At 45.3% G+C, this 18,172-nt stretch overlaps 2 protein-coding genes across 2 annotated transcripts in view; one reads left to right on the top strand and one right to left on the bottom strand.

The window, feature by feature from the left end:
• T265_09686 (hypothetical protein) overlaps positions 1 to 18,172 on the bottom strand; it is a gene marked incomplete at both ends in the record, with an annotated part of 71,864 nt that overhangs the window by 9,900 nt on the left and 43,792 nt on the right. The window contains 6 exons of the mRNA XM_009175841.1: positions 854 to 946; positions 7,756 to 8,345; positions 11,971 to 12,392; positions 12,588 to 12,900; positions 15,862 to 16,101; positions 17,243 to 17,401. Coding sequence (XP_009174105.1) covers positions 854 to 946; positions 7,756 to 8,345; positions 11,971 to 12,392; positions 12,588 to 12,900; positions 15,862 to 16,101; positions 17,243 to 17,401 — 1,817 coding nt within the window. The remainder of the gene's footprint in view (positions 1 to 853; positions 947 to 7,755; positions 8,346 to 11,970; positions 12,393 to 12,587; positions 12,901 to 15,861; positions 16,102 to 17,242; positions 17,402 to 18,172) is intronic.
• T265_09688 (hypothetical protein) overlaps positions 15,596 to 18,172 on the top strand; it is a gene marked incomplete at both ends in the record, with an annotated part of 16,579 nt that continues 14,002 nt past the window's right edge. The window contains 2 exons of the mRNA XM_009175843.1: positions 15,596 to 15,834; positions 17,264 to 17,369. Coding sequence (XP_009174107.1) covers positions 15,596 to 15,834; positions 17,264 to 17,369 — 345 coding nt within the window. The remainder of the gene's footprint in view (positions 15,835 to 17,263; positions 17,370 to 18,172) is intronic.

Raw genomic sequence — 18,172 nt, 5'->3', positions numbered from 1 at the left:
CCAATTCGGAGTGGCGTAAACAGAGAGGTGGCCAACTCCTGACTTGGCAGAGGAGTATGAAGGAGATCACGAAACGCTTGGGTGCTGTCGGTTCTACTCGCCTTCCAGAGTGGGGACCGCGTGATCCTCACTGTGCCTGGTTGGAGACACTACAGGATATGGCTGCCAACCGATGTCAGTGGCGTTCTTGTTGACAGTTTCTATCCAGATTGCCTGAGTGAATTTCTGGAGGTGTAGGCACCTCGGAATGATTGCGGTAAGCTAGCACTTCGTCCCTTCCCAGTCCACCTTTACTCTTTTCTTCACAATAAGGCTTTCAAATAAGTCATGGTTGTACAGCAGTGAAGCATCAGTGTTGGGCATTGATGTCATGCTGTCGATGATGATGATGCCACGGAAGGTAGAGCGAGGACAGACTGAGACCTGACAGGAGTGATCAGATGTCAGATAAAGATTTGAAACAAGAACATTTTTTGGTTGTTGACCAGTTGCTTGTCGACCTGTTCGTTGGTATCCAACGAACTAACGAAACGGAATGGATATGGACAGTCATGCGACACAGGTTCCGAACGGATCAACGGAATTACGAGAAAGCTGTTCCTCAATTAGTTGACCACATTAAATTTATCAAGAGGGGAAAGTATTCGTTCAACAACGCAACAAAGACTTCTACCCAACAGATGAAGAAACGTATACCGGTGGACTGCTAAGCTCATATACCTGACCAGCAGATAAAGTATGAATAGACACAGTTATTCGACGCAGTGCCAGAATGAACTTTGAAGCCGCGGACCCATGGCTCAACTTCTGAGACATCTCTAGTTACACTTTGATATGGAAAACAAAAACTCACTTCATATCTGAGGTGTGCGGAAGTTCGGAAAAGTCGGGGTCGAGAAACTCTCTGGAACCCAGTCCGTTGGTTGCCATCTCGCTGGACCTTAACCTTATGGGGATAACATAACACAATAGTTACTGAAAGGAACCCGGTTTGTTGAAAAATGCGATAAGCCGCGGTTTGGTGATTATGAGCAAAAAAGGACAACGAAGTCGAACAATACTTCTCTACTCTCGTCGTTAGAGGGACGAAAAGCGGCAATTTGAACTGAATACAGACAGACAGAAACGTAAGGCGGGAAGATAGAATGATACAAGACACAATGTGAAGTACCCTAGAGCGATACTTCTTGAGTTCTCTGCGTAAACAAACGACGATGACCGGTAAACACTGCTGCTCTCGAGTTATATTCATTTTTGTTCTAATCTGGCTATTCAGTATGAAAATCGTACTTGTTCGTGGTGAACGGAGAGAAGGGAACTAACCGATTCGTGCACCTTTACTGTAGATGGACCAGTACATTTGGTTTGTGTATGCGAAGGCTTTAAACTCTTGAAAAACCAATGAGCGGAAAAACAACTGTTGACCAAACCATCAAAAATATGTACAAACCTCCGAGATATTAGTGTTTTGTAATCAACAGGCCAAAGTGAGGAAAATGTTTGTATAGTCGAGTTTCGGTTCCCCAATCTACGCCGAAAAGACGTTTCACCTTATCGGGAGCCACCCGGAATGTGCATGTAATGAAAATCCAGGGAGCTTCGAAACCGCGATTTCCCGGCTAGTATGAACATTCCGGTCACAGAGAGTCGATCAGCAGTGTGACGGACACGCGCTACGACAGGATGGAGTGCTATCCATCCTCCACTAACAGAAGTCACATCACGTAGCCACGTACTGACCTGCTTCTCGAGTGACACGGTTATCTGGATTCTGTGAGTGAAGGATACGTAGCCCCACATCCTGTCGGAGTACGAGTTAACCGCAATGCTGGTTAGTCCCCGGTGGCTGAACGGCCAAGTGTTCACGCTACTGGTGAGGATAATTCGAGTCCGAAAGTATTTAGTCTCCTTGAAGGAATACCACTCATAAGGTTGCTGAAAACTCTTCGAAAGCGCACGATCGCTTTTGTCCCTCTTCGGGTTTATCAAATAAGCAACCTTGTGAGTAGTGTTCCTTCAAGGAGATACAGCACGATATCTCGAAGACCATAGCAACTGAAACTCGAGGCGGCAGCACGTTCAGTTGAGACTATTACAACCAAGAGGTTCAGTCGGGATTCAGTCGTCTCCCGTCAAGACCAAATTGGTGTGCGAGTTTCTGGAAATGAGTACTACTGAAGATTCGCAATAAGGACGAAACAGATGTAAAGTGTCTTTCGGTTCTTCACCGTAGATAGGTTTTCTTAACATGCTACCAACGGGTGGCTTGTGTTAGGTGCTCTTACTTGCGTTACAGACGCACGAAGGCTGCATTGTGGCTTGAGGGTGTGGAGGCACGTACGTCTGATTTAGAAGAGCCAACCAGACTTAACGTCAAGCTAGTGAGGTCAGAGAAATGTCTAGGGAACGTGATTAAAAAATGGTTCAATAATAAAACTGACGTAGATGACAGTACTAAAACCAAAGTACACACAGAAAGGAATGTTTCTAAATATCACACTCGAGCAATGTTCCAGTCAAACCGTAGTTTTTTTTTGAACTCATAAAAAGTCATGTGCCAACAGGCACCAATATCTCCAAGATTCACTGGTATGCGGGTACTGCATGCGGATAACTGCGACCAAAACTGTCTGTCCTAAAACTGATGACATACGTTGGAAACCTTAAGGAATTCGGATGGTTCCTTTTACACTAAAAAAAGATCGAAGGTAAGAAAAGATATCACCAATGTTTTCTGACCAGATATTGGCACGCGAAAGAAGGATACTTGAAGACGCAATCACACTTCGGCCTACCCGATGCAACAGATTCTTACGCACAACAAACAGATATAGATTAAGGGTAGATAACTGCTGGTGCAAAACTATTTGGTTTTCCTTATAGTACGCCGCGGGGGTCCTAGTGAGCACGATATAGTACCGGTAAACAGATGCCTCTATATGGTCCAAAATGGATGCTGGTTCAGTAAAAATTGAAAAAAAATGACTATCCTCTTCATCTTGGTTTACAATCGAACCCCCGGTTAGGAATGAACACTTGACAGGATGTAGTTTTCGTGCTCAACACATGATTCTTGATGAGTGATAGGTTTTAATGAACAAGCTGCGAACCGAGTTTATCAGAACATAGGATGTGAAACCAGTGAACGGACGCCGCGTCGTCGGCGCTCGGTTACTCTGTACCTGAACCCTCAAACGTGTTGGGGTAAACATCAGTCCATCAGACTGCAGTTCACAAATTTTGATGATGTGAATGAGTAAGGGAGCGCTAGGAAGATGGAAGTGAAATTGTAGGAGTGGGGAGTTCAGTGGATTTCGATTTGCCTGGGCTTCGTACTTTAGGTGCATACCATTTCACTGATAACAGCGCGTTGCAAGGCGCCAACTCAACGGTCTCCTCACGATTTCCAGATCGACGTGAAGCGAGCAGTTCAGAAGTCCAGAGGGGAGGAACCGACGGAAGATATTTCGCAAAGGTTCCTGCAGACATATCGAGCGACGCCAAACCCCAACTAGCCTGATGGTGTGTCACCAACAGAAGCACTGCTCCGACGTAAGCTTTGAACAGCGCACCCGGTCACACAAAAGATAATTGAATCACCGCATCAGAAGAACGGAGAACCACTTCAACCGGCAGCATGACGCAACCGCCATTTACTCCACATACTCTGCCGGTGCTGTATTTTGGTCCCATGGTTGTTTGGACCTCAAGAATGTGACCAAGTGTAATCACAGCTTCTTCATTTTCGTCTAAGGAAGCTTCTGAACCACGGACTCAACACAAGAAATTAGCTACTCTGCTGTTTTTTTGCATGTGAAATACAACGCTTTCTCTAACAGGCAAATTTATTCACACTTCACGGTCCACCTGATAAATTTACTAAGCTACAATGACCAGCAGATAGGTTACTCTTTCCTACTTACTTATCAGGTCAAATGGTCATGGGAAACAACTTTTCTAACTTAACTATGTGTTTGTATTTGAGCTGTTGACCTTGAAGTGAGTGTAACACCGCCGCTTTGATTTCCAGTGATCAGAAAGCAGCCAGTGAGAGTGCAGACTGTGGTTGAGACAACACGCACGGATGGTTAAGTGACCCCTATGCTTGGGTAATGACTTAGCCTCTGGGAGAGCCATTCCAGCAGAGGCGAGAGAGGTATCCGACGCCATAACTTGAGAATCATTTTGTGCTTCAAGTATCTTATGTTGAACAGCCAAGTTCTATCGTCAAGTGCACTAGTGCCCCTTAGGTGCTCCATTTGACTTGACTTCGTAAACATGGTCTCGTGCAGTTGATGCATTGAGCCATGTTCCTAGGCGAAAATAGGAGAGCACTCCTAACACACGCCAAGCATGGACAACGGTCCACAGTTCTACTTTTGTTTGAATACGACTAGCAAAACTGCCGGAACAGGTGCAACGGAAGTGTAACGTTTGAAAACTGACGTCACATGGTGACCAATCTACTGACTGACCATGCTCGGTTGACTTGGCACACAAAGATATCCCCCTTAAGGCACGTACATGCGTGTCTAAATGGGGGTACGCGCAGCATAGCAGTACCGGTGGAATCATCGCTGACAACTCCATTTGAACATGCAGGGACGAAATGTTAAGTGGCGTGCCGTGTGCGCCTGTTTGTTTCAATCAACCACAGGCCTACACATATGGAACAGTCCAAGCAAAGACGCGGGAAGAAAGTGCTTACAACAAGCAACATCGAAAAGTTGCGCCCAAAGACCGTAACACAGCGAGAAGCCCTCAAAGACAGCAGTTAGAGTAAACCGCTCCAAATGAACTAGATTGCGTAGACCACCATGCGATGCGTGAAAACTTCGGTCACTTGCCAAGGTTCTGAACATTTAGCTAATTTTTCAAGAGCGATTCCGCAGATTTATTGGAACACCCACTAACCACAATCTTACATCGCACGCTACAGGTGCTTTCGAGCTCTTCTGCAAAACTAGTGATCATGTGAACTTCAGAAAACGGAGCTGCCTCAGCAATGTAAGCACAGATCGAGCACGGCCTGAACAAGCAACGAAAGGATTGCTAAGTTTAGACTTCAGGCTTACAAATTTATTGGATTTACCAAGTTACATAACTAATATTTGTCTTCCAGTACATGTGAGATATGTAAAGCATACCATCGTCATACGAAACCTTCGCCGTTCATCGCTTTGAGGCTCATGCAAAGGGTTTGCCTTTTGTGCTCTCAAAATACCTGGCTCAAATCTGGATTATTCCGCCACAGAGATCACATGATTCAGTGCACATCAGCACAGAATGCAGGACCAATGTGTTCAATTTTATCTACAACCAGCACAGCATCGATTCGGCAAAGAAACATTCATGATTTCCCCATGCTTTCTGAAACATTCGGTTTAATCCAAGCCTATTTTGTAAGATTTGTAGATGAGTGGGAGATGAGCTATGCGACACGGGAATTGTTGTCTGATATCATCAGGGAAAAATTAGGTAGACAGTGTCAAAGTCATTACAAGTTTTCCTAAGGGGCATTTAGTTCAGACCACTCCTCAAAAGGCCGTGTCTACATTGTTCAACTGGCGTCGGCTGCCACCTCATCTGCTTAGATGCGCTGATAAGATGATACAGAAACAGCTATACTGAAACAGGCGAACAAAGAGAGCGTCATAGTAGCCAGCTTCGAAAACAAAGCGATGGCTTTTCACGAGCAGCGTCGTCCAGTTGACAGAAGCGCAGTTTGTGGGACGTACTGACTGACAACTTGCGGATCCACTAGTGTCAAGAACCACGGGACGATGATGAAACTCAAGACACAAGCATCTTTCTGTTATCAAGGCTAGAAATCGAGCGACTTTTGGGTACATGTCTGTATCTAAACTGATACCAATCGCGCTACCAATCACAGGAGTCGGTTTGGGTATCAGAAAGCGGAAGAGGGTTTACACACCAACTGTCACGCAGGAGTGTACTGACGCACATGGTCCACGTAGCAGAACAAACTTGGGGTACGAATAAGGAACAGTAATGGAATAAAGAATGCGGTTAAATTTTTTTCGGAGCCTATCAGGACAACTGAAAATGTAAAGATGCACTGGATACTTGACATTCGTAGAGAAGAAGGTCCGTAAGTTCGTGAAAAAAGGATTCGCTATTCGAATCTACTTATCCGACACGTCCGCTTTAGGTGACACATCGACTATGAAGATGAAAGATGTGGTGTTTGCATTCGTCACCAGAAGAAATGTGAGCTATTAGTGAAGCTGCTACTGAAATGATTAAACAATCGTTCATCCGTAACACCCATTCGGTGTCTCGCTCGCATGCCACACAAAGGAAGCACGAGAGCTGGGATACTACCAGGTTGCCCAAGCTTAGACAAGGCAAGTCGAGAAGCAGAGGTCGGGTTCGAACCACAGACCTTCCGGTCAGTAAATTCGCGCTCTATCCACTGAGCCATCTCGCCCCATCAACAGCCCGTCACTGGTCTTACCTAGTTTGGGGCTGATCATCTAATACGTACGGTAAGAGAATTTCACTTAACCGTATAGTTTAGCTATAGTTTTCACTACTTTAGGAAGAGTGAGCTGGATTCTGAGGAAGTCTACTTGCACAATGTATTTTAGTCAGAAGTCGTGAAAGATGAACTTATTCGGATCACAAACCATCAGGTGTCCTGCGCACGGGAACGCCTCGATTTTAGCCTCGGAAGAAGCCAATACACTTGAAATCGCAGTTCATATGCCTTCATGACGATTCCACTCGTACACAAAGTTCCCACTAGTGCTGCTCTGAAATTTAAGGTTGAAATACACAAGCAGAGAGCAGTACCAGCAAGAAAGCAAGAAAGAGTACGAACGCACTGAAGATCATAGAGGCGTCATTTGAGAAAGTATACAAATGGTCAGGGTGGAGAAACCCTGCACTGACGATGTCACCTCGATTGGTGATGAAACGTTTGCAATCCAACTGCCAAGCTCGGCGAACAGACCAACAACCAATGCCACCATAAGACTGTATTCACTGAAAGATTCTTTCGAACACAACGGTCTAGAGCGACCAGGCCACCACAGTGGTTGATTTAAACAACTCCTCACATATTACTGATACGACGAACCTGGAGTCTAGGGTGAAAAATGTCTCCAAGTAAGCACCAGACCGACTTTCTTCACTGTTGGGGAAGGGACACGAAACCTATACTGGGGTAGAATTTAACTGTCGGAAAACCGTCCGTCTAAGTGTCCACCCTTTCAAGCGACCATCTCCACTATTCCTGGAGGTGATCACTGTGAAGTGCTTTTGCGATACCTCTTAGAATAAAAGACCCATAACCCGTTCAAAACTTTTGGGTTCCATATTGATGCCACCTGAGGAAAAGAGTCGGCGGAACACAGTAGACAAGAATCAGTACACGCTCTCTTCAAAGTCTAGATTGATGATATATCATGAGCAGAAGTAAGAAAGCCTTGGAAGTATTTCTACTAGCACAGTGGAGAATTCATTTGGAGTTGAAATAAAACCTTCTACCTATCCGGACAACCTGACACCGATTGTATAGGTGAGTGACTACAACATCAAATACGTCGCACCCCTGCACGGTCTATCCTCATTTTGGAAGGTTTGTACATCAACGATGCCTCAAAAACGGGTAGCTGTTGTATTAGGCAAACCACTGAAAAGGGCGCAGTTTGGTGGAATTCGGATAAACCAGCAGTAGTTGCTACCATGCTGCGGTCTGCTACATCAGAGAAATATATTCACGCAACTTACTCCTCTAGTAGGTCTCCAGGTCCGAAATCATTCTCGCTTATCACGAAGGGAGGTAGCCGGTGGGTTTTCGTAGCATGCCGTATTTTAATTGATGCCATCATCCCACAGGAAGTTGGGATACGAGTATTGAGTAGTGGGGATGAGGTGGAATTCGAAGTGGGTGATGAATTGGATTCCAACAGCGACGGGGAAGTACCAGGGGATTTTTTGGTCTCGGGAGTAGTTGAGGACTGATCGATTGCCGAAGGATCTTCTATGGAAATTTTATGTACACTGGTGCTGTCTGTGTGACCGGGAATGCGTGAATGGGTGTCATCGGTCATCGGCGGGCTACGTAAACTGATTCGCTTAGTGGGCATGATCAAGCGACGACCTCCACCAGTGCTCGAGTCCGAAATCCAGTTGGACTGTAATGCATCGAAAAGGGTTCGATTGGCCTGGGTCAAGTTGGAAAAACCTGAACTCAGATCGCCCAGTGCAATATTCTCGACATCTTCTACTAGATCTATTGTAGCCTCCTCTGCTGTATCGTTAGAAAGTGAGGATTCAGGCGATTGCGGATGGTGCCAGGTTGAACCGGCCAGCGGGAACTGTATTGTGAGAATAACGAAGTAGTTGAAGATCAGGAAAAAGGTCAAATTCGCAGGCGAACAAACAACTGAGAGATCTGTATTATGATTCACTCCAGCTCAAAACTCTCCCCAGTGACGCACACGGAGCTCTGAACAGATTCGAAACCGACGATGATCTCAGAAAAAACAGGTAACGAAAAGATGAAAGGATCAACTGTCTCAACGAGCCGCTGTATTTTATTGCCTAACCGCTGTAAGTGGTTAACGTCATTAAATCCAGATTTTTTCAGCAAGCGGAAAAACAAAGCATGAGGTTTTAATAAGATAATAGCCCGAAACAGCCATATCAGACGGTCAACGATCCATAATTTGCAACAGGTGAAAGAAAAGAAGAACGGAAAGGATTTTCACACCGCAAATCTACAGTGGTCCGCTAAATAGGTCAGAGGAAAACGTTTGTTCATTGAAAAAAGACGTTAATCCGGTCTGACCACAAAGTCTAGGCGGCTTGGGTTTCTAGGTCACCGAAGTGTGTGATGGCCTTGAAAATTGCGCCACTTGTTGCAGAATTCCTAATGAGATGACGCCAAGTGACGTTTGTGTGGTTCGCTCGAGGAAACGTGACGGTGAACTTTCGAGGACGAGGTAAAGGGCAGAGATTGGACTGTGCAGAAAATATCGGCAAGGCATGCACTGTGAATGAAAATTCTATGAAATGGCGCAAATTGTGAAAAAAAGTTGGAAATGAATTGAAAGCTCCAGGACTAATATAGTGGACAAGAGATTTGGACTACATCAAGCTGTCAATGGAAGATTGAGACTCAGTCGCTGCTAGCGCTCTGAGGGAAATGACGAAAGGTCTGTGGGAAAGCAGTTCGAATTCCCCTGGTCCAAGATACTTCACAATCGCTTTAAACAAGATGACCGCCTTAGTTCATACAAAGGTGTTCCACTAACGGTTCATACACCGAAAGGGTGTTCGAGCTAAATGATTATTATTTATTATGCTAGACGGACTTCGATAGGGGTATAGCATGTACTGACTGAGGTCACTCGTCTACTCGCCAGATATCCGTCTCGAAGAAAGCCATTCTATATATAGCAAGTGTTCCGAACCACGACCAGCTCAAGGATTGGTGCAGAAACATTGGATTCATTTTCGTTCTCATTTAATTAAAATCACGTCCCACTACATACGAACGATTAATAATTAAACGATAATCGTCCAGTTGTAGCATCATTTCGGTGTCAAGCTCCCATGCCACCCAAAGGAAACACGAGGGCTGGAATACTGCCAAATTGCCCGAGCCTAGACAGGAGAATTTGAGAGGCAGGGGCTGGAGGCAGGGGCGGGTTCGAACCACGAACCTTCCGGCCAGCAGATTCGCGCACTAACCGCTTAAGCCATTGAAAGCATACCTATTTGCTTTTTTCATCTATATGGATTAGGGGAACTAGGTACCTAAAGAGCCCAGATCTCATGTCTTCCGAGAGAGTAGGCCTCTATGGGTAAGATTTCAGTGAGTGCCGAAACGGCTCCGCACTTCACGTTTGAACCACGAATCGCCCGTAACGATCGAACAACGGTAATGACCGCTTCACCGTTGAAACAGGCTTATCAGCAAACAGTGCGAACCCGACAGATTTACACAGTGTACAATGGTGCGAAAGTATGGCATGTGTGTGACCTTGACCACGGTTTGGTACAAAAAAGCTTCGACATGACGATTTGTGGGGAACATTTGTCGATGGTGACACGACCTCGATCAGAAGCTTCAGCAATACGCAGTAATTCACGTCAAACAGTATGAAAGAAAAGTTCAACGAGCTAGTATTACGTTGTCTTTCCGGGGAGTTCCGGTTCCAAAAATTGTAAAGTGAATAAAGAAGTTGACAGTCCTTGCTGCGACATGATCAAGATGTGAACCAACCAGCGAAACTGATGGGTAGATATTAAATGTTGGAGTTCCGGTGTCTTCCTGGTTCGGAATACACTACGTCGCACTTCTGCCTTGATTATGTGTTGTTCCCATTGTTTAGTAAGCAGCGACGATTCGGCGAAGGTAACCGGTGAAAACCTTCCCAACGATGTGACCAGCTACCATGCCACTGAAGTGATACTGGTTCGACTGATGCACAGTGGACCTGTTCTTTAACGTAAAGAGTGATATCCGGTAGTTGTCGGAGATATCAGAGAACGAGGCCCTTGCTTTGAAATACAAGACACCTATTCAGACTCGACGTCCACTATGGCTGGCGAGATGGCTCAAGTGGCTAGAGCGCGAAGTTACTGTCCGGAAGATCCCTGGTACGAACCTGACCTATGCCTCTCGACTTCCCCTGTCTAGCCATGGGCGACCTGGCAGTATCCCATCCCTCGTGCTTCCTTCGGGTGGCATGGCAAGTAGGCACCCGAAGGGGGTTACAGCTATTTTATGGCTCACGTATGGCTTCCTGGGCAGATACAGTAGATCACCGAGTGAAGCCGTCCACCAGCAATAATCAGCCAGGAGACGGCTGAGGATCATGCCTTTGAGGATAGCCTACACGTAGATGACCTGGTTCTCTGGAGAAGTGAGCGGAATATACTGTATTGGGCGAAGATCGACGAAGATTAGGCCATCCTTGTGGTCCAGATAGAAGACCCTGCTACCGAAGAAAAACTACGCTGAAAACCGTCATAATAGCTACATTCCATTTGAATCTCATCAAGGACGAGACTGAAAAGGAACGGAGAATATGGGCTTCTCTGACAGACAGTACTGGTTATTTTGAAAGGTGATGAAAACTGAGTACAAACCCAAACGCTATTCGATGTGCTTTCACAGATAGCACCCAGGAGGCTAACAACTTTATCGATAACCCTTTTCGCACAAGGTAGTCTAATAGAGCGCACCGACTCACGACTAGAAGCTAATCCTAGAACAGAAAGTGGTGACTAGTGGCAGTCGGTAGATTCAATTAATAGTTATCTCAGTGTCAACATCTGGTCGATGCAGTCACGATAATTGCAAAAACCGTCTTGCTCTTCACAGAACATCATTTCGCCATTGGATGTCAGTCTACGGAAGATGATCCCTGCCGCGGCCTGCAACAAAGTTGGCATCACACTGAATTCTCGATAGCTCAGGGAACTTATTCCCAGGCTTTTTAAGACAATTCATCTGGTCAATGGAGCAAAAACACACTCTTGTGAACACATATGTAAACGCTTCACATAAACAGCTGGATAAAGCGCCACTGACCATTCTTGAATGCTTTCCACAGTGGTTGACTCCCATCAGCAGATTTGCTTTTCCTCGTGAAGTGATGTTTTTCTTCGGATGTTGTGGTGTGTCGCAAGACGAACAAGGATTTGTGTCGAAAAATTCTGGTAGTCAGCACAGTGGTAGCAGGACGGCTTAACTGGGACCCAAAGTTATCTACCTCACCGTATATTAAGCGCCGGATATTCAACGAAAGACGATTTAAGGATGCCGAGACAACAATCACCAAAGTCGCACCCATGCCATGCTACAGGCAGCATATTATGCTACGACTAATCGCAGATGATACCTCGAAAAGCGGTGATACAGAAGCATAAACGGGAATGACTCCAAAACCAAGTAAATTCAGACGTCAAAATCGAAAAAGCAGAACGTACTCGGCTAGAGGTTTCCGTACTTAACTTGATATGCTCGTCCGATTTACCGTCCATCAACTTCGCGTCCTCGATACGGGTGTCAGAGTCGTACACACCGTTGGTTTCACACTTGATTTGATTACGGTGCTGTGGCATGCCATTTTGTTCCTTATCTCGGAGACGATTTAGCGATAGATCGTGCTCGGTTGATTCCACAGGGGAATATTCATCTTCCTCTTTCTCACCACTATCGACACATAGAAGAGGATGAAGGGACTCGATTGTTCGAAGATTCTGAAAAACCGGAGGTGTCGGTCGTCGATGTGACTTTTTGGGCCCAGTTTTACCGTTGACCAGCTGCTTGGAACAGAAACCTGGGCTCCAACTGACAGGACGGTGAGTGTAGATACGGTTGTTTGGTGAGGGGGACGCTGACCAATCATCTGAACCGAAAATGGGAGGAGAACGGAATGTTGCGAATCAGCCGTGTTGATGTATTAAATACAAAGATGTGTGAAGGTAGAAAATACGTCGTCATCTATCCCGAAAGCGTGGAAGATAATAAACTAATAAACAAGAAACCAACAATCACCATACTTCGACGGACAGTACACCAAGAACAGGACATGACAACGTACTAAATGATAGTTCCGCTTGAGTACCAACAATATCCCCATTCTCTCTCAGCTCCTGCTCTTCATCCAACTCAGCTTCGCGCAGGACTGGTAACACAGAAGTACATGACTTGGTTGGAGCAGCACGTTTGGGGACAAGCTCAGCCGAAAGCTCTCGCTCATCGATTTCGGCCAAATTGGAGAAGGCAGTGGACTTTCGGAAGCCAGATTCAATCACCACCAAATCAGGGTCCTCGTCTTCCGTCGTTGTTGTGGAAGCACAACCGATAACGACTGCTTCATCTTCGGAACTGTTGGATTGCAGTTCATCAAATATCTGCAATCAGATGGGTGATAAGAGGCGAAAAGAATGTATGAGAACGGCATTCTCTGCGATCAGGAATGACTGCATCAGGTCACGAATAGAAGGTTAACATTTGGTGAACGTAAAAAGATAGCGAAATTGGTCTATTTTACCACCGATACCTGTGTACGGATGGGTACTACTGATGAGGCATGCCAATAATGTTTTCTCATAAGTCCGCTTCGCGTCTACGGAATTTGTGGAATTGCTTTGTAGCATTCGTTTGCACTTGAGTGAAAATTCAGGAAGACGCGTTCAAGAAGATGACGGATATTCAGTTTTTATAAACAAAGTGCATATGAGAGTTTTGCTTACCTGTCCAATAGTCTGTAACCGTTTAGTTGGGGTTTTCTAATGAATAACTCCGCAGCGGAAGCCTTCTTCCTTTCACCGGTAATGGACAACTGGTGAGGGGTAAACCGTGTCCCAGTAAATTCTATCAGCGGAAGAGTTGATCTGGTACAGTGTAAACTCCAGTCACAAATACATGGTGAGTGGCAGACTGTTCACAGCAAGTGCATCGGACCGCAGTTGCCCCGAGAAAAATGTATACGGATAGCCACACAAAACTGTGACACAATCTACTGCTGATATAGTAAATATTCAGTTAGTCCATCCTAATTTTTGGATTGTTTACATCATCAGTCGATTCACACATGAAGCAGCATTCCATTCAGGCAAGAACCCACTGAACGCGTCCCACCACGTTTTCAGCTGAGGTTTAACTTCCAAGGAAACACTGGGGAAAGCGGACTGCAAACGTTTTTATGCCCTACGACCGTAACGAGTGATCTCTGAGAAATTCAAATTCTAGGCACCACTGTCAGAACTCAACTATCATACACAAATTCCATCGATATTATGTACAGACGTCATTGTTCTCTCTCTCCCTGGTATGATTACTCCAGCAAATAGACCAGAAATATACCGGACTGTGATTAAAAAAAGGAGTTAATTCATTTGCGAAATAAGATGAAGATCTGCCAGTTAGCAGTCTATTTAAAAGGACGACCTTGAGATCATGACGACACAGTCGGATAAGAGAATAATTGGACTGTCACAGCATGAATAGTTTGGGAAAAGAAGCGACATGTCAAACATAGGACGGCGGATTCAAGCATGGCAGCCTCCGACGTTGATCAGTCAAACATATCCGCATGGATCACCACGTCCATATATCAAGGATTTTCTAGAGAGGAAAATGTCGGTAGCTCAGATAGCGTAGATGGTGGTCGTTGGCTTGTTCGCCTAGCTGGGCAATTTGATTGTAAATAGTTCATCACCGATTGAGGTGACATCATCAGTACGTTATTGGGGAGCGTAGTGCACAACCACTAGCCCACCGCTACGCACTACTACACTCCCCAATAACGCACTGATGATGTCACCTCAATTGATGATCAAAACGCTTGCAATCAATCAGCGAACAAGCCAACAACCACCATATATCAAGGGTGTTTGGCTGAAATTTCAGTGACATAGTAAGGACGCGCTGGTTCAACTTAGAGCTTCACTCCACCTCGCCTGACTCTCACGAGACGAGTCACTTCAATGATTGTACCGGATCGCAGGCATTCACGCTTGTTGGACCAAGAGGTTAATTTAACTATTCTATGGATTCACTGACGACATCAATATCGTACTTCGAGTAAAAAGTGTCCCGGAAAAAAACACCCACGAGAATTCCCTTAGCTTGCTTTACGAGAAAATAGTGATGCATATAAACGTGTTTGATATAATACCGCGATATACTAAGAAAAATAATGGTTTAACTGTGGCATCCTAATGGCACGTAACTGTCGTACAACTCGAGGAAGCCATGGTTGGCCGAGATACGGTCAGGGTGGCAGACAGAAACAGTTGAAAAGACAGGGTTGGGCTCGAATCACAGACATTCTGATCAATAACTTCGCGTCCTAACACACGAACTGTCACGAACTCAGTGAAACATAGACCAGTGGAGATCCAAGATCTGTCCCTCGCAAACAGTTTTTTCAGCTCCAAAAATAAATTCCCATTGTAATAGGAAAGCTATCCCCACCCCACAAATGACTTCACAGTGCACCAGAAACCTTCTTACTGAAAAGTATCATTGCCTTTCCTGACTTAACCAATGCGTCCAAAGAAAAACTTCAAGCAGTTGATCTTGTCAGCGACTAATATTCTATGAAAAATCAGGCAGTCAGGCTACCAAACCAAATTGCCAATTAGCAAGTTTCAGCGTTAGAGCAAACTCTTAAAGATCTCCGGACTTGAGCTCGATACGACGTAGGACAAAAAAACGCAATATTGCCTCCGCAACTAATAATTCCGACTTTTTGAATTGCGAACCAAGTTAGGGTGGCAACTTGTCAGTATACAGGATTTGTTAAAATGCCACGATCTACGCGGAAGATGTTGTGTACTTTCACGTTGCATTCGACACCAGCGTAACAAAAAGCAGCTCCGTGACCACCGGGTGGAATTCCTCCGCTGTAGTTCGTTAAAGTTGCGTGTTGTTTCACATGGCACCACAGTGCGTGGTTAGGCCAGCCAATTTTGGCTGGTACAAAAAAGTTCGGCTTTAGAGTAGTTAGACTAGATTCAGCGTATAATTAAAGCATAAAATACCATCAAAATAAGCCAATCAGAACTGCTGGTTAGAAAGCCACTGGCGCTTTGTGTCACAATGACAACAGCGCTGAAAATGATGAGTTTCCAGTTTGATCAAGAATACGCCTTAGAAAGTAGTTCCTCAAAGACGGGAGATCGACTATGGGTTAAAAAAAAATCAAGCGTAACGATTGCTGACCGGAGGCATGTGAGTGGAGATGAGATTCTGATAATGAACATCAGTGCACAAAATCAGAAAGTGTCCCGAATTGCGGTCGAAGAAGAAGAGGAGAGAGGGAGAAGAACAAAGGACAGGTGAATCGGAACAACAAAACCTCTCACCTCTAAAATCTTGGCACGTGTGGGAACAATATTTTTCACTGGTTTCTCCGACGAACTCGCTGTGTGGGAATCGAAAAGTGCTTTATCGGAATCTGGTTCTTGTGGTGTGGGTGAGGTTGGATTGGCATCAATAGGAGGCGTACATGAGATTTCAGGAATACATATGGCTTCCTTGCCAACTTCTTCGTCGTTCAGTTGGATGATGTCGTTACAAGCCTGTTCGAACAAAGTGCTATTCTCCTGGAAACAAAAAATAGTTTGATCCAGTATAAGGTCATGTAGAAAAGAAAAGACATCGATAACAGGTAATCCTGTGTGTGTGTGTGTGTGTGTGAGGAAAACAATCCCTGAAGCGGGACAGATGTAAGAATAGTGTGCCCGACTGCGAGCTTGCTCGCGTATGGTTCGTTCGATAGTATGAAATTGTCAGAACTTCAAGTCTACAAAGAAAGAAAGCGAGTGCACGATCGACTGATCATTTCATATAGCCTGGATCTTCAATTTTGAGAGACGATGAGTAGTGACTGTCGGTGAGCAGAAGTTTCAACTGGTATCATGGGATGCGAGAAACATTTACACTTCACATTCTCAGGTAACGATTTTTTGTGATTAGCTAATGACAACCAGCAAGAACAATTAATCTGAGGAGATTCAATTAAGGCGACTGATGAAGACAATGAAGCCTAAATTTAAGCCCTAACCAGAGAAAATCCGTCGCGAGTGCTTCCAGGTGTGGGAGCACAGAGCACACCGTTTGGAACCCATTTCCAACAGAAGTGAAACAGTGCTGAGCTTCAAGATAAGTAGAATGTGACTAGTAGTGGAGTTGCAGTCAAGCACATCGTTGACCCTAGTTGGGGTCACCAGATTTTTACTGTACGATGCGTGATTGTGGTTCGCTTGCATTTCACATCCCAACCAGAACAGATCGAAAGGCGTGAAGTGCAGCAAATTTCATACACCTATACTGAGAGTATTGCCCATGAAAGGAATAAGGTCACTAAAAGTGCTCACAGAAAGTGGCCTCCTGTGAGAGGATAGAGAGCAGCATAGGTTCAAAACCATTCACTCAGTGTTTGAAAAAATCGTTCGGCTGTAGCACCCTTTCGGTACCTAACTGCCGTGCCACCCGAAGGTTGCCCAAGCCTAGACAGGGGAAGTCGAGAGGCAGAGGACGGGTTCGAACCACGAACCTTCCGGTCAGTAAATACGCGCTCTAACCACTTCGGCCATCTCGCCCCCATTCAGGGTTCACAAACGGTACTACAGACCTAAAACGAATACGAAACGGTTCAAAGGTAATCCGTGGCCCGGAAATTTCAAACACATCCACACCATCTGTGTAATGCTGGAAGACACTGCGTTAGGCAGCACAACTTACCATATCTTCATTGATATGCAGGGCAAAGCTGATCTCAGCGAGTCGAGCGTCTAGCACCCAGTTGGGGTGGTTACTAGGTTCAACAAATTCGTCCTCGGCAAAACCGAACTGGTCCATGAACGTAGAGGTGAGTGGCCTTGTGCAGTAGTTTGCATATGCCTGAAAATAAGTCGTCGGTACAGAATGAAGTGGAGTGAATGCGATAAACCCAGTAAGGAACATCTTGCAGTCAAAGACATTTTTTAAACTCCCTGTGGGTTCACCATCAAAACGGGTAAAGACATGCTGGTAATCTGGGTCAAAATATCCTTCCCAAAGGAACAACGAGCTGCTAAGTCACAGATGTTTTCCACCCAAATAAGTGTCTGCTACTGATTGTGAACCGAGAATTTGTGGGCGAACGAGTACAAGTTGCCAACGCGCTCGAAGCAATGAAGCTGGACAAAAAACGAAGATGGATTACCGACTAAGACAAGCCACGCTTGAAAAAGATTTAGTTTACATCAAACCAGTGTTGCTGAGTGGTTAGTTCAGAACCTGTTACCATGACCAATCACGGCCTGAACGAAAACGCGACATCTGCATTTGAATGCGTGGTTTGCAGAACAGAACTATCACGTGACGTTAGTTTCCAGGATTTTCTACAACTTGAGACTTGGGAGAGAAGGCAAACGTCCTCGGTACTACGCACCGCCCCAGATTTGAAAACCTGCTTGCTGGGATAACAGCAACGTGATCACACCATCCGATGCGCAAACGATGTTTGTAAAAGTTAAGAACGACCGTATTTGTAATCACATCTCTCGTTGTTGTAGACTATTCGGGATGGGGTCCCGTGACCCCGTCTGTGCTTGGCTGGAGGCGTTGCAAGAAATGGCGGCTAATCGATGTCACTGGCGTCCTTGCTGTCAGTTTCTTTCTAGATTGTCT

The sequence above is a fragment of the Opisthorchis viverrini genome, assembly GCF_000715545.1.
Source record: "Opisthorchis viverrini unplaced genomic scaffold opera_v5_297, whole genome shotgun sequence".
Taxonomy (NCBI): domain Eukaryota; kingdom Metazoa; phylum Platyhelminthes; class Trematoda; order Opisthorchiida; family Opisthorchiidae; genus Opisthorchis; species Opisthorchis viverrini.
Note: the sequence above shows the minus strand (reverse complement) of the source record. Positions and strands in the feature narration are given on the sequence as shown.